The sequence below is a fragment of the Molothrus ater genome, chromosome 7 (assembly GCF_012460135.2).
Source record: "Molothrus ater isolate BHLD 08-10-18 breed brown headed cowbird chromosome 7, BPBGC_Mater_1.1, whole genome shotgun sequence".
NCBI lineage: Eukaryota > Metazoa > Chordata > Aves > Passeriformes > Icteridae > Molothrus > Molothrus ater.
The window spans coordinates 13,556,532-13,571,124 of record NC_050484.2 but is presented as its reverse complement, the minus strand read 5'-3'; the positions used below and the strand labels follow the sequence as shown (position 1 = coordinate 13,571,124).

At 40.0% G+C, this 14,593-nt stretch overlaps 1 protein-coding gene across 1 annotated transcript; it reads left to right on the top strand.

Annotated features, from left to right (window-relative positions):
• The first annotated feature begins 2,719 nt into the window (after positions 1 to 2,719).
• Positions 2,720 to 13,276, top strand: LOC118689128 (inducible T-cell costimulator-like). The gene is made up of 6 exons (XM_036387214.1): positions 2,720 to 2,798; positions 7,998 to 8,036; positions 10,053 to 10,391; positions 11,850 to 11,959; positions 12,556 to 12,646; positions 13,185 to 13,276. The coding sequence occupies exons 1-5, from the start codon at positions 2,720 to 2,722 to the stop codon at positions 12,643 to 12,645; spliced, it is 657 nt and encodes a 218-aa protein (XP_036243107.1). The 3' UTR covers position 12,646; positions 13,185 to 13,276.
• Positions 13,277 to 14,593: the final 1,317 nt, after the last annotated feature.

The following is a 14,593-nucleotide window of genomic DNA, read 5'->3' as shown; positions in this document are numbered from 1 at the left end:
CATGGTGAAGGGAAACTACTGCTTGAGGAGCGGGGTACTCAGGGACTGGGGGACAGTCAGGTTGGAGGAGGAAAGAAGTCAACTCTGAGAGGCATAGGTGGATGGGAGAGTGAAAATCAAGAAGAGAAATGAGTGAGGATGGAAAAAGGAAACACGTGTTTGTGAGCAAAAATAGTTACAGTTGTAGGAAGCCTGTGGAAACATACTACTTGTTCCAGGTGTTTAACCGTAACCAACTGTGGTATTTAGAAGAAGCACTTCAAAATTGCAGTAACAATGTCTTTGTGAAGTAGATAAGCGCTGACAGGGGAGTGAGGCAAAGATGGAAAGATTGAAAGGCAGAGGAGGAGCCTCCGTTGGTGTGGGACTTGAAGGGGAGCATCCCTCACACTGAGCACAGAGCTTGACTTTGAGTCTCTTCACTTGTGAATATATGCTGCGAGTGCCCCTGGCTCTGCCAGCTCATCAGCAAATACACTTGGAATCACTGCTTGGATCAAACTTGAGAGTGCTGCCAAATGCACTGCAAGGTATTCTCTGGGCTCGACCCTTCTGAAATAAAGGGGTCAGTGTGTTCTAGCCATCCCAAGTGCCAAGAAGCAGAAAAGGAGAAGGTGTGATTGTAGACTTGAAGCTATAATTATAGTAAAGAGAGAGGACTTGACATATACAAACTGGACAGTGAGACTCTCTTCAATTGTTGCAGCAAGATGTATATCAGCCAAGCTGTGCTCCTATCTATTCTTCCCCCAAAAGTGAAATAGATGTGTATTAATCAGCCTTGGTGTAACTGATATGGTCATAGGGAGGGATGGAAGGAATAAGTTGCTCCAAAATAAATATATTTGTTTAAAAAAAAAATCCCCTCTAACAAAATTACTTTTCTAACAAAATGTTTAAATTTTTAAAGAGAGACAACAAACTTTGGAACCCTAACAATACTGATTTGTTTTAAAGCGTGTTTTCATAAAAAAGTAGCCAAAACTTTGCACATGGAGTACATTCCCCTACACATTTATTGGCCTTCCCAGTCAGTGATAGGCTTTGTAGGACTCAGTCTCTGGTGTGTGTTGTCAATCATGCTCTCCCAAGGATGTGCATAGGGGTACTTGACACATGATTCTCTTCCACCCTTAATTCTCTGCAGCAGCAGCTCTTCTTATTATAGGCTTTTCTGGAGACCACTCTTAAGCTTATTTGGGGGGCAGTAAAGGTCAGGAGAGGTCCCAGGAGAGGGTTGGTCTGTTCTTTCAGCACTTCCTATTAGCTTTTATAGGAGATGGAAAAGATGATCCTACCTGGAACCTCAGTACATCCTAACATAGTTTATAACTTCATAGGCGAAACTCAGGAGTCAGATGTATGTTTTGTAGGTGTATCATTGTTTGAACCACCATATGCTTTTGGGTTTTAGAATTAAAAGCATACTGCAGAAACTTTCTCTGCTTAGAGTTACTTAATTTTGGTGCCAGAGACTTGAGCTGAAAATTTAGATCAACACCTGATTTGACTCAGTTTTACTTCCAAGTGTAATTTTAAAAAAGGCATAGATTTTCAGGGATTTTGAAAGATTTGAAGAAAATAAAGCTCTGCCAATGTCCATGTGATCAGATCCTTAGCAGTAATAGTGAAAGACATTAAATCACTTTTTGAAGAAGAGTAAACCAACTTGTGAGGATTTACTCACACAGTATAGAGTAGCAGTGAATCTGTAACACAGTCCTGTTATTTTCCAATTATTTGACCATTACAAAGACTCAACCCCAAAAGTGTCTGTCAGGCACCACTAGCAGTCCTTTGTGTTTTATCTTCATGCAATCAGAAATGCAAACTTCATCTAATATATTAAACATGATTTAGAAGCTGGTTTTCTTGCATATTTTCTGCACTAAATTTAGTATTATAGACATAAATAAGCAGCCAGAATTAAATGATTGTAGAACATGTTACAAAGGGTCCTAAAACATTCCCAGGATAAAGATGGATAACAGGCCAGGATAGAGTCTGCTGCACAAAGGCAAGGAAGAGGGAAGGAGAGAACCTTTTGACCTAAGGCTCTAGGGCACTGAGTCAGATCTCCTCTCACAGAGCCACATGAAGCTTCTCATGAAACTTCAGGCAAAACAAGCCTGATCTCCAGAATGGAAGTCATGCTGCAGTGAACCTTTCAGAAGTCACAGGGCTGAAGGGATATTTCTGCACTTTGGCCATGTTCTTCATATGGATTTCAGGACCAGGACACATGAGAGACTCCTACCCCACTAACTAGTGGTTTCCACATAGAGCAAGAGCATTAGTTATGTAAAACCAGTTGAAACTGGTGGGGAGAAACCAGGTTGTCAGTTACAAATATATATGTACTGTAAGTTAATATTAGTTGCTGACCATGGGCCATCTGCAGAAGTTTACTGCAGATGACTGCAGCCTCTATTGTGATAGACTTTACCAGAAATCAGTCTTTGCAAAGTGAACATCAAAATTAATGTCAGAAAGTTTTCATCCTCCTGTCTGTGACAACAAACCATTAGATAGGAAAAAAAAAACAGCATTAAACCAGGTATTTGCAACAGCTAATGCTGACATAGCTATAACACAGTCAGGGGACAAATGTTAAATTAAAAAGTCATTCTGATTATCTTACAGTTTTTGCCAGAGCCCACAAACCACTTCCTTTTCTACCCATGTGTTCTTCCCCATCTTCATAGGAGACAGAAGGCTGATGCCTCTGTGTCAGGCAGGCATGAAGGCAGTTGCTGTAACTTTCTGTGTCCTTTGCTTTCAGTTTGAAGCCCTGTATGGTGAGTAACATTTTTGATTATTCTCCGTGCAGTAGGTGTCTCTACAGAATATGACTTAGCCAATGATGGGAGATAGTAGATGAGGCATGATAGCAAGGGGTTAGAGGAATAAAGGTAATGGAGGGTATTGGCTGTATAAAGACTGCTCTCAACTTCAATATCACTAGAGTTGGTGGGAAGAGAATTCCTGCCAGCATAGGAATGTTTGCTCTGAAACTAAAAACTGCAAGAACATTGTTTATGTTCTTTAGCTCATCTGCTCAGTGTTACCCTTTAGCTATTGAGATTGTAATGCTTCCCTTGATGGATATAAGCCAGATTCCCTCGATGGATATAAGATCCCATAGCAGCATGATGGTGAATAATAAAGAGAAACCAAGTTATCAATATTAAACCTGCTCTCATTTGAGCAGGGAATTTTTATACAATGAAAAATGTATATGGCATGGAAAAGTAGATGAGATCATTTTGGTGCAGGCTTGAAACACAGAATTATAAGGAAGCATGGAATTCCTATGCTGTGTTTGAGAAGGTGCACAGTGACAGCACCAATTTCAGTCCAGCCTTAAACATGGATGATGAGTTTTCAGATAGATTGAAAAGATGGGGGAAATCACAAGAAAGAGTAATTGTAATCAGTATCTCTAAAGAGAGTTCTCCTTGGAAAGTTGTTCCTAAATCTACTAACAAAAAATTATTTCAGTTTGGCTACTTTACATCTAGTCAATTTAGCACGAATACCTGACCAGCATGCTTTTACACATGACTGAAGCTATCTAGAAAGCTTTTCCTCATGGGAAGAAATATACTGTAATTTTAAGGGTGCAAATAATTGTTCTGTCTGATACCAGCATTTCTCCTTTCCTTCAAATGTGGAGGATAGGATTTGGGCAGGAGACTGGGCAAAAGAGATGACAAGAGAAAGAGACTGCATGTAAGAAGAAATGGTATCTCTCATGTTTTTTGTTTTACAGTGTTCTCAGCATAACTTGTGACCTCTGGATGTAAATAGGTCACAGGAGGTGATATATATGTGTTCATATGTGCATTATGATTTGATAACACAATTGTGATAAAGAAATTGTTCATAAGAGCAGGGAGTGTCTCTGTTGCCCGCAGAGAAATGTAGGCAATGGGATTTTGGAGTAGAGAGCTGGAGGCAGGATTCCATAGCACTAGAGGCCCTTGCTATGAAACTGCACATGAGCTTTGGCACACCAACATTTGCAAAGCATTATCACTCTTCACCCACTGATCTCCTGGTGTCAATACAGCAGGAAACCGTGGCGATTTTTAGAAGGGCTTCTGAAATATTATCAGCACTGGCTATTCTTTCAGGGTATGTTTTATATGAATTTCAGCATTTCTCATCATAAGTTATACCATAGAAATTATTCAGATTAAAGATGGCTTCCTAGAATAAATTGGGCCATTACTGCTTTGCCCACAAGCACTCCTTCCCCAATTAATCCTGGGTCATGAAAGATAGAAATATGTTAGTTTTAGGCATAGGACTAATGACACTAAATTGACAGTGTCATCTTTCAGAGTGCCTTGGAAGTTTGAAACTATAGCAGCTTAAAAGCTATGTGCAGTTTCATTATGCATTTAATATGAACAAAACAAATATGTTTGTTTTAAAGGCAGGATCTGCGATTTCCTTGCTCATCTTCAGAGGCAAACACACACAAGTGAAATTGTGCTTGTTCTTTTCATCAGCTAGCTAGTTTTCTGAGAGCTGGGGCAGATCATACAAACAGCAAGAAAACAAAGCAGCATCATTCTATTCTCCTGGCCTAAACCCCAAGCTTGAAAAGTGATTGAAAGTGGTTTTAAAACTTCTGTTAGGACCAAAATGTGTAATGGTGTTTTCTCTATGTCTTCAAATAGTGCTGGGTCTGCCAAAGAATAGCTAGAAAGCTCAAAATTGCAATCCCATTAAAATGAAAATAACACACTTTCCATTGGCGTCAGTATCCAAGCACACTACCACAGAAATTCCCAAACTTCTGCCAAAAGGCTTTCCTGCTGCAGTAAAAATGAAAGTGAGGTGGAAATGTACATGACTGTAAATACACTTATACAGAAATGTACACACACACAAGGTCTCCTTCAGAGCTTAACATAACAAGATGTAGCTTTCATACATGTTAATATATTTGATTTATATCTAAACCACAATATTTGTCTTGGCACTCTGCTTCACATCAGGTGAGCCAGGAACAACTTCTTGCAACTCCACATTGTGACACTGCTAGGAAACAAACTAAAGATTTGTTTCCTCTTCTCAAACCTTTATATGTAAAATAATAATTTTTAATGAAAAATAACAAAAAGGAATCTTTCGGCCAAAACTAAGCATTTTTACTGCTGAACCAGTGAAATTCTTCTGTTCAATTTCAACAATACCATAATGTAGACTTTTATTCACATATTTTTGAGGTAGAATTAGGGAGAATTAGTCAGGGAATCTCAATATTACTGGATGTTTAAATCCCAGGTTCCTATCTCACATCCTACTAAATGTACATTCATTCTGACTGGAGCTTGGCAAGAAACATCCCAAATATGTCCAGCCATTAACAACAGAGTGCTACAGGTCCATATGATTAACTAGGAATGAATGGATACAAGTGGGCACAGAAGATCAGCAGTCAGGCACAGGGAAGGGGAATGAGCAACTTCTTAGTATTCAGCAAGTGCATTCAAATTAGGAACTGATGCAGAATAGCTAGTGATTGGAAATTTATATCAGCTCTCACCCATTGTGGTCATCCATTTAGACATTTTTGTGTTTTAATCTCAGGCACTGTTAATCTAATTTTAAAATGTGCTGCTTTTATCCTATGCTAAGCACACTCTTCTCTATGGCTACTTGTTTCAGAGGAATACTAATTGCATCACATTTACCAAAATGCTCATTCAGAGAAATACTTTACTGAGTGTTCCTTGAAAACAATCATTTTAGGCTTCTGAGTTGGAGAGAATACAAAACAATCTTTCAGCTTGACACGAGGTCACATGAACTAAATGCTTAATGACCTCTCTCTGCCCCTTTTCATTAAAAACAAGGATTAAAACCATGATCTCTGGCAAACATTTTAACCCACATGTTATGAAAGGGCAATTTCATTAGCTAACAGTGAAATTGAACTATTCTCAGAGACAAACCGAGAAAACAGATCTGAAGTTGTTACTTTAGTGCTCAGAAGAGAGTTGTCCCAGGCTCCTCTGAGACATTGAAGGAATATGGCATAGCTTGGCTCTGTAGCTGCCCTGACAGAGTCAGCCTCTGCCTTTCCTCTCAGATGATCAGTGACAAATGTAGATGTTTCAACTTCAGGTAGGTGCTTCTCAAAAGTATCAGATAAGTTTATGCATTCATCATGCTCCCTAACTTCGGCCGTACATTTGTTTTTTTCTTCCCTTCCCTAAATAATTTGTTGGGTGTTTGGCCAAATTTTAAAGTTATGTGTTACTGAACTACAGGATGTCAAACTACAGAGCATTTTAAATGACCTTTATCTCAAATGCTTTTCTCATAGCAACTGTTTTCTTTCATCATGCCACATATAAGTCATCAAGAATTATTTCTTTATTTGACCTTTGCTTTCATCTTTTCAGACTATATAAAATTTTAAGGGCTTGCACTTTTTGTCTGTGTTTTCAGTGGTTCTAGAGCTCTGTTTCACTTGTGGCTTGGCAAGCTGTGTGTTTTCTCTGTGTCTTCACACCAGTGGTACAAGATGCTAAATACCTTGTCTGGTATCATAGACTTAAGTAATAGTCCTGAGAGAAGTATAGATATTAGAACTGTCACAGAATTAGATAAGGGTGCTGACTGTGCACACTAAACCAGGGAGAATTTGATGACTAGGGAAATGGTAAATCAGTCAAGATAGGATAACAGTTTTTACTGCTCTCTAACAGAGCATCACAAAGTGTCTTCCAGAAGTCCATCAGCTTGTGTGTCACACTAAAGGTATCTTAAATGAGTATCATTTATTTCAGTGCCCTTGCCAATGGCAGTAACTGAGGAGCAAGAATTCAAAAAAGGAAAAAACATGAGCACTAAAAGACTGAAAGAGTTGAGAACATACAAAGGTACCCAAAAGAGAATGATCCTCTGTTCCTGTGCATTTACAGGTTAATGTCAAAGATAACAGATGCCTTGGAAAAAAAAGATTATCTATACCATGCTATCAGTGCAATACCTGGCACACCTGGGGGTCTACTCTGTGTGGATCTATCTAGACTACCATGGAGCTGTAACACAAATAGGACAGCGCACCAAAGTCCTTAAGTATTTGCCCTGTATTTCCTTAGTGTCATAAAATCCTGATGAAGATATATTTCATTCTAAGCAGCATCTGAAGAACTTACTCAGGCTACCAGAAAACAGGAATGGCAGATAGAATTTTTTTCTGTTTATCTGTCTGAACATTTAATTTTAGGGCACTGCAAAAAGATGAAACACTACCAAACTCTGCTATGTTGCCAGTACTGACATACAAATCAAAGTGCTGCCATAGTGTGTGGTGATGGAGGCAGCAGTTTAAAAAACAAAACTAGAACAATTATTAAAAATGTGTCAGTATTCTGTAACGAAGATCACTTATGAACAATAAGAGAATAAGTTGCTACTGGAAAAGGAACAAAACCATATGCATTGTTTGAATGTTCTCTTTATGTATGTTTTGGAACATGATCCAGATAATTATAAGATGCTTTGGTATTGTGTCAAGCAGTCGGGGAAGCAGAACAAACATTGATGGAAATGAGTACTTTAGTCTGGGAAAAGTATAATGTTGGCTTATTGCAAAATCAGGACCCATGAGAAATCAAATATATACTTTTTTATTTCAGGCAGATTTCTTCAGTATCTTGATGAAAAAGTTTTACTTTCATGTCGGTTCTATTCCTGAAGTACATGTATTACTTTGCAAAGGTGTTTTAAGAATTTGTGAATGTTATATGTATGATCAACATAAACTCCTGTCTTGAGCATTTTCTTTCTACTTTGATTTTTATATTTCATTCTTATATCATATGACTTTGGAGTGTAGCATAGAAAGGATCAGATAGGATAATGATACAAATTATAAAATAGCTTCAGCATCTCAACACTGCATGGTTAACCCCCTGTTCTTGCATTGCTCTTCTTAAATTTTAAACAGAAAACAACGTTGTATTTTTCAGGAGTGGACAGCTGCTCATCATGTGCATGCAAAAATATAGGTAAGATGCACTTGCCTAATTTGGTTTACAGTTTTAAAAGCTTTTCTACATCAGAAAATTCTGCCCTTAAAGAAAAAAACTAATTTTTTTCCTGCACACTTTAACATATTTCTGTCTGACCGAGTTTTCTGTGCTATTGGTTGCTGACTTTACAAAGTCAAGCTGTGAGGTAGTGGGGCATCTTTGGTCAGTTCAGTTTCTTTCCTTTTCCAAGAAGTTTGTAAAATGAGAGTCACACAACATCTGAGAGCTTTTCATAGAGATTTTGGGAGGATCAAATGTGATTTCTGGATTGCATGTGGATGCACACACAGAGTAACATTTGTCCTCTACGCCTTTTATTATCTGAGCAATAAAGGTACCATAGCCATCTAAGTAATTAGGTTGAAATGCCATGTGTCAAATCACTATCTATTCCACAAAGACAAGTCAGGTCCTGTGGCTAAGGCAGTCATGTAGGAGCTTGGGATTCACATCCCATTTTAAAGTACCATCTACATCATCAAACTAGCTAGGTCGCCGGGCCCAGAGAGTGGTGGTGAATAGAGTTACATCCAGCTGGTGGCTGCTTACAAGTGGGGTTCTCCAGGGCTCAGTTTTGGGGCCAGTTCTGTTTAATATCTTTATCAATGACCTCTATGAGGGTAATTGAAGGTCATAATAACTTTGCAGACAACACCAGGTTAGGTGGAAGTGTTAGGTGGGAGTACAGGAAGGCTCTGGACAGGCTGGGTCAATGGGTCGAGATCAGCTGCATGAGGTTCAACAAGGCCAAGTGCCAAGTCCTGCACTTCGGTCACAACAACCCAGGCAGCCCGACAAGGTGGGGGAAGAGTGTCTGGAAAGCTGCCTGGTAAAGGTCCTGAGGGTGCTAGCCAGCAGCCAGCTGAACAAGAGCCAGTTTGTGCCCAGGTGGCCAAGAAAGCCAGTGGCATCCTGGCCTCTGTCAATTACTTTGTGGCCAGGCAGATCAGGCCAATGACTGTCACCCTGTACTTGGCACTGGTGAGGCCACACCTCAAATCCTGCGTCCAGTTTTGGGTCCCTCACTACAGGAAAGACATTGAGGTGTTGGAGTGGGTCCAGAGGAGGCAACAGAGCTGAGGAAAGGAGGGTCTGAGGGAATTGGGGTTGTTTAGCCTGAAAAAAAGGAGGCTCAGGGTAGAACTTGCCATTTTCTACACCGACCTGAAAGGAGGCTGCAGCAAGGTAGGGTTCAGTCTTTTCTCCTAAGTAGCAAGTGACAAGACAAGAGGAAATGGCCTCAGGTTGCACGAGGAGAGATTTATACTGGATATTAGGAAAAATTTCTTCACTGAAAGAGTAGTCAAGAATTGAAATAGGCTGCCTGGAGAAGTGGTAGAATCATCACCCCTGGAGGAATTTAAAAGACATGTTGGTGTGGCACTTAGGGACATGGTTTGGTGGTGGACTTGGCAATGCTGGGCTAATGCTTGGACTTCTTGATCTTGAGGGTCTTTTCTAATCTAAACGATTTATAATGGTATGTTCAGTAGGGTACAGATTACAAACCATAAACCAGAGATAGTTATTATCATAAAATCTTTGTCCTACTTGTTTTATCTGTGAACAGGACAATGTGACACTGAGGCAGGGATTATATGTATATACAGTGTTTGGTCCAGGGGGGCCATTAAACAATTTCTAGTAACTGAAATTTTAAGTACTATTAGTAACTTCACCATTTAGTAGCTTTAGCAGTAAGTAATATTATCAAGTTCACTGATCTAATGCTAACAGCAATCTCTCCAGGCTTAGAGCAGGTAACAGGTCAGGTCTCATTTATTTTATCAGTAATGTCTGGCACAACCAGAGTAATGCAGTGGTATCTCATTGTGGGGATGCTTTTCACAACCAGGCCATTCTGAGTACCTGCATGCCTTAAATTACAATCACATGGCTCATTTTTTTTTTGTTTAAATCAGTTTCTTAGCACTTTAAGGATTCTTTTCACTGCTATGTGTGTAACTATAGTTATTCTTTTCATGTCTTCAGATCAGGCCCATTTCTCTGATGCCCAGGTGATGGTGGAATTTGAAAATGGAAACTTCAATTTCACATTCCCCAACCCCAAAAATGTGAGTGAATTCAGCATGACCCTCTTCAAAGGGCGTGAAAAAAAGGAAATCTGTGCATTCCATTTGAGCAAAGAGAGAATTATCTCCAAAAGTAATGTCACCTACTGTCAGACACAGAATTCAAGCAGCAGCACCACTTTCATTCTTAAAAATCTGGAGAAGAAACATATTGACGTTTATACATACTGCCTGGAGATATTCTTACCCCCTCCTTACATAGAGTGCTGTCTGAAAGAAACCTATTTGTACGTCCAAGGTAAGTTTACTTCTCTTCTCCCCTCGCCTCACTTTACTGATAAGTAGACACTGGCTATAGCTGTGCTGCAGTGAAGAATGTGACTAGAGTTCACACAGCTAATGACAAGGCAGCTTAAAACTACTTAGCAGGGGGGGCTGGTGACAGCGGAGCTGTGTTGGCACACTGCTCAGCACATTCTATCCATGTTGATTCATATTCTTGTGAAGGTTTTGCAGGCTATGCTCAGCTTTGGGTGGTGGTGGTGGCACCTAAGTTAGCTTGATTACAGCTTCTAGAGTACTGCAGTCTCTCCTTTGCCTGCAACAGCAATTTCTCTTGTCCATTTTAAAGTTGCTGAGTATAAATGTTAAGATTAGGTCTAGCCAGTGGTAAAAAAATCTATTCTGAGAGCCATCTTCAAAAGCCTAGAATTAAAGAAAATCATACAACTACTACCATACTAGTAGTGGTATATGGAACTCTCGGATGCCATTGAGGCGTGAAGAAGATGGTGCTCACTTCTGTGAAGACCTTCAGCTTTAGGCCCCTCTTAGAGCAGAAGTGATCCACAGCTGTTGACAGTTTTTGGCTGTTTACTGAGAAGGGCTTGGACTAACTCCAGAAGACTAACTGTCCAGGTTTTAATTTTGACCTGGCTTTCATTCAGTGACTCTTTACTGTACGAAACTGAAAGAGCTAATGGTGGTTTTGCTCACACCAATTCTTGGTTCTGCATACAGTTCAGTTGCAGCATTGTACTGCCTGCTGTCCTTCCCTTGCTTTCTTTTCCTCTCTCCCAACACCAGCAATAAACAAAGAAGCTGAAATGCTACAGCAATTATGTGCTTTAGTCAAGTTGAATCTCAATCCTCTCTATATTTAAAAAGCTTCTCAGAATTAAGCTGTGACATTTGGTTTTGTCTGCAGTGTCCATTTCCACTTGTATGGAGAGCCAGATGCTCAGAGCTTTTTCTAAATGTTTCATACCCTGTCATATTTTCACCCAGATCTCGGCAAGAGCAATCTTGAGTACCCCAGCTTGCCTCTCTATCCAGTGAAGGGGGTGCGAAAGTCTACCCTTCTTTTGGTCAGGCTGCCCTTAAAATCACCTGTGGTACTTACTGCATATAAGCTTACGCCTTGTTCAGATCTGAAATACCATGTTGGAGGTTGGGATTTTTCTGGTTTTTTAAATTTTCTTTCTCAGCATGCTCTCAAGCCTGGCTTGGTTTCTTTTCAGTCTACACTTTCAGTGCTGTGTACCAACAGTTTCCCCTTTCTTTCTGAAAAAATGCCATCTTCTGCTTCCTACTGAATACACTTTTCCAAGGTGACAATTCACCTCAGCAAAATCCTTCTTCAGAGTTCACTTTTGCTAATCTATTAATATGAAGAGGGAGAAGAATTGAAGTTATCTGTAGAAGGCAAAAAAGAAAATTATCAGTAATGACTTTTTTTTTGTCTCCCCATCTTCAGATAAGGAGGACTGCTTTTTACTTGGACGTGTGCCATGGATTATTATTGGCGTGATCATTTTTGCCATTTCCTGTGTCTGCTGTGTTGTGGCTTGTTGCTTAAGGAACAAGGTAAGCAAACATATGACATAATGCAGAACCCTTCTTCCAAAGGTCATGGATGGGGAATTGATTTAATGAGATTTAGAGAGTGGGGCATGCACATACTCATTCAGCAGTGCTGTGTTTTTTGACAAAAAGACAGAGTTGTTTACCACTGGAATTCAAGTCATTTATGACAGTAGCTCAGATTTAATTTTTCTAAGACTGAATTGTTTCTTGATTTAAAGGCTTTGAACCAAAGGAAAGAGGAGAAATGCTGCACAGGTCAGCAAAATATTTTCGTAAGCAGTTCACCTGATAGTTTTCTTTAAGAAGGGGAAACAATCATCAGTGAAGCAATTCCAACACTGTTCTGCTGCAAAACCACTTAGATTTTACTCAGGAAAGAAGAAATACCAAGGACATTAGCTATTCTTTTGGGCAATGTGTGTTTTTAATTTTCAGTTTGTTTTACTCCAAGTTTTCTGTGCGAGTTTGACATGTCCATTCTGACATTAATGTTCCCACTGAAAACAGAATAACTGCCCTACTTAATGAACAAAGGCAGGAGTGGCAAAGGTAAGTGACCACAAAATAAATTCATGGCATTTTCTCTCTGTTGACAGAATCAGAATTGTGAATCCAACTCCCTTGAGTACAACAGTGAATACATGCCCATGGCAGCAGTGAACGCAGCTAAAAAACCAAGAATCTGAGGTTGTGTAAAGCCTGGCTGTACCTCTGCTTGTGTCTGCTGCAAGGCTTTCTCTGGGAGGGGAAGAGCTGCTTGCTGTGTCTGCCACTGATTCTGGGTGGGTGGCTGGGTGCCTGGGTGGGATTGTTACAATAGCTTGTTAATGGAGATCGTGCTGCCACCTTGCAAGAAGACAAAACTAAAAGCAAAATCTCTGGAAACCTTTCGAATCATAATGGTAGGCTGGTTCCTAGAAATGCCATTGCTTCACGTCTGTGAAAAGCAATGATCTTACGCATGAGGAAGAGATGCAAAACTGTTCTGTTCAGATTCTTGAGATGATGCATGGTATCAAAAATCTCTGTGGGGAAGTGATTTACTAGATTTATGAGTGTTACTGGCTAAGGGCAAATATTCTACAGAGAATGAGGAGCTTCCTTTGCTACTTAAGCCCTACAGAAGCTACTACGCAAGCAGGTCTGGATACGGAACTGAAGCAGAATTTGGACTTATTCAGACATATGAGTGCTGCACATAACTGATTCTCCATTTCTATTCTAGGTATATGTTCCTTGCTGCATGGAAATTTTGGAAGCAGTCTTCCAGCTACTTGAACTTGGACAATGGGAAATTAGCATTTCCCCATCTTTCCCAGCCTCCCTGAGCTCTCATGACGGCCCTGTGCTCAGTCATGTGACACCCACTGTAGTACTGTTCTGAGCTGTGTTTTGCTCTAGCCTTGTTTGTTAATTGGAACCCTGCTTGATCCACTGACTCACGGACATGAAATGATAATAAGTTAAAGATGTCAGCTTTTAGTTGAAGAAAATGTAAGATTCCTGTAGTGCTGCTACAGAAAGAACTTTTATTTTCTAGTCTCCTTTATGATAAACTTTCCACTGGAGACAAAAAAAAGACTACCTCCAAAGCCAACGCTTGTGGTACAGCCATATTGCCTTGTATTGCACATGCCCTTTTGTTAGGGTTAGTTTAGCAGGGGGACAAAACCTGAGACAGTACAGCAGAGACTTCTCTGTGACATTCTGTCTCAGTTATGTGCATCTGCATTTTTTGTATTTGTGCTGTCAATACATTTTTGCCATTCACACCTTGGGGCTCCTCTTATTTAATGAAATCCTGAATGCTTTTACTAACAGAGGAATATATTACAAAATGGATATATTGTAAGGCTGCAATTGCTCTTAGGTCAGTTCAAACCTACAAGATCTGTGTCTAAACTAGGAGGCACAATCTCTCCTTTTCGTGTCTTGCAGCACAAACGCAACACAGTCCCTATGGTCAGGATATTCATGGACTCTGCATTACAATTATCTTCCTCTTGCCATTTGACATGAAATCTTTACAACTTCCCCAGAGGGTTCAGGGGTTACTTGACCTGCCTCAAATTGCTCAGAGCCTTCAGTATGAATGAAATGATCAACCCTTCATGCTCCATATGAAATGCATCAAAACTCTGATCATAAATGACCAGCTGTGAATCCAGCCTGCATATCTTGCCAGATACCTTTGGGCTGCTGGAACCAGAGTGGTACATTGATTCTAAACCTCTCTGTAATACATTAGAAAACCCCAAATACTGGTCAGAGGATACTATTGAGAGAGATAAACAGCCTGCTTTTCTGGCATACAGAAGGCTGGTTTCAAATTTGATAGGGCAAATAGGGACAAGGAGGAAATAAGCTGGTACATCAAGAACAGAGTTTTCCTCAACAAACACCTGGATAGACAGAAGTATTGCAGAGAGAAAGTGCAAACTGCAAACTGTGACTCTGAAAATGAGTAAAGCATCAAATCAGACAGGGACTGCCAATTACACAGCCCTGCTGAGCTAACCAGCTCCTAGGCAGAGATGGAGAGGGGAACCCTGGTGTATTGGGTCACATTACATTTTCTCCCACCATTCTTTGACAAATTACTTGACCTCCCCAGCAAACTAAACTTGCCTCTGT

Excerpts from the sequence above, each read along its gene's own strand:
- LOC118689128 (XM_036387214.1), top strand. The coding sequence starts at position 2,720 with ATGCCTCTGTGTCAGGCAGGCATGAAGGCAGTTGCTGTAACTTTCTGT. Across the intron at positions 8,037-10,052 it reads ATGTGCATGCAAAAATATAG|ATCAGGCCCATTTCTCTGAT; the intron begins GTAAGATGCACT and ends TCATGTCTTCAG. Across the intron at positions 11,960-12,555 it reads CTTGTTGCTTAAGGAACAAG|AATCAGAATTGTGAATCCAA; the intron begins GTAAGCAAACAT and ends CTCTGTTGACAG.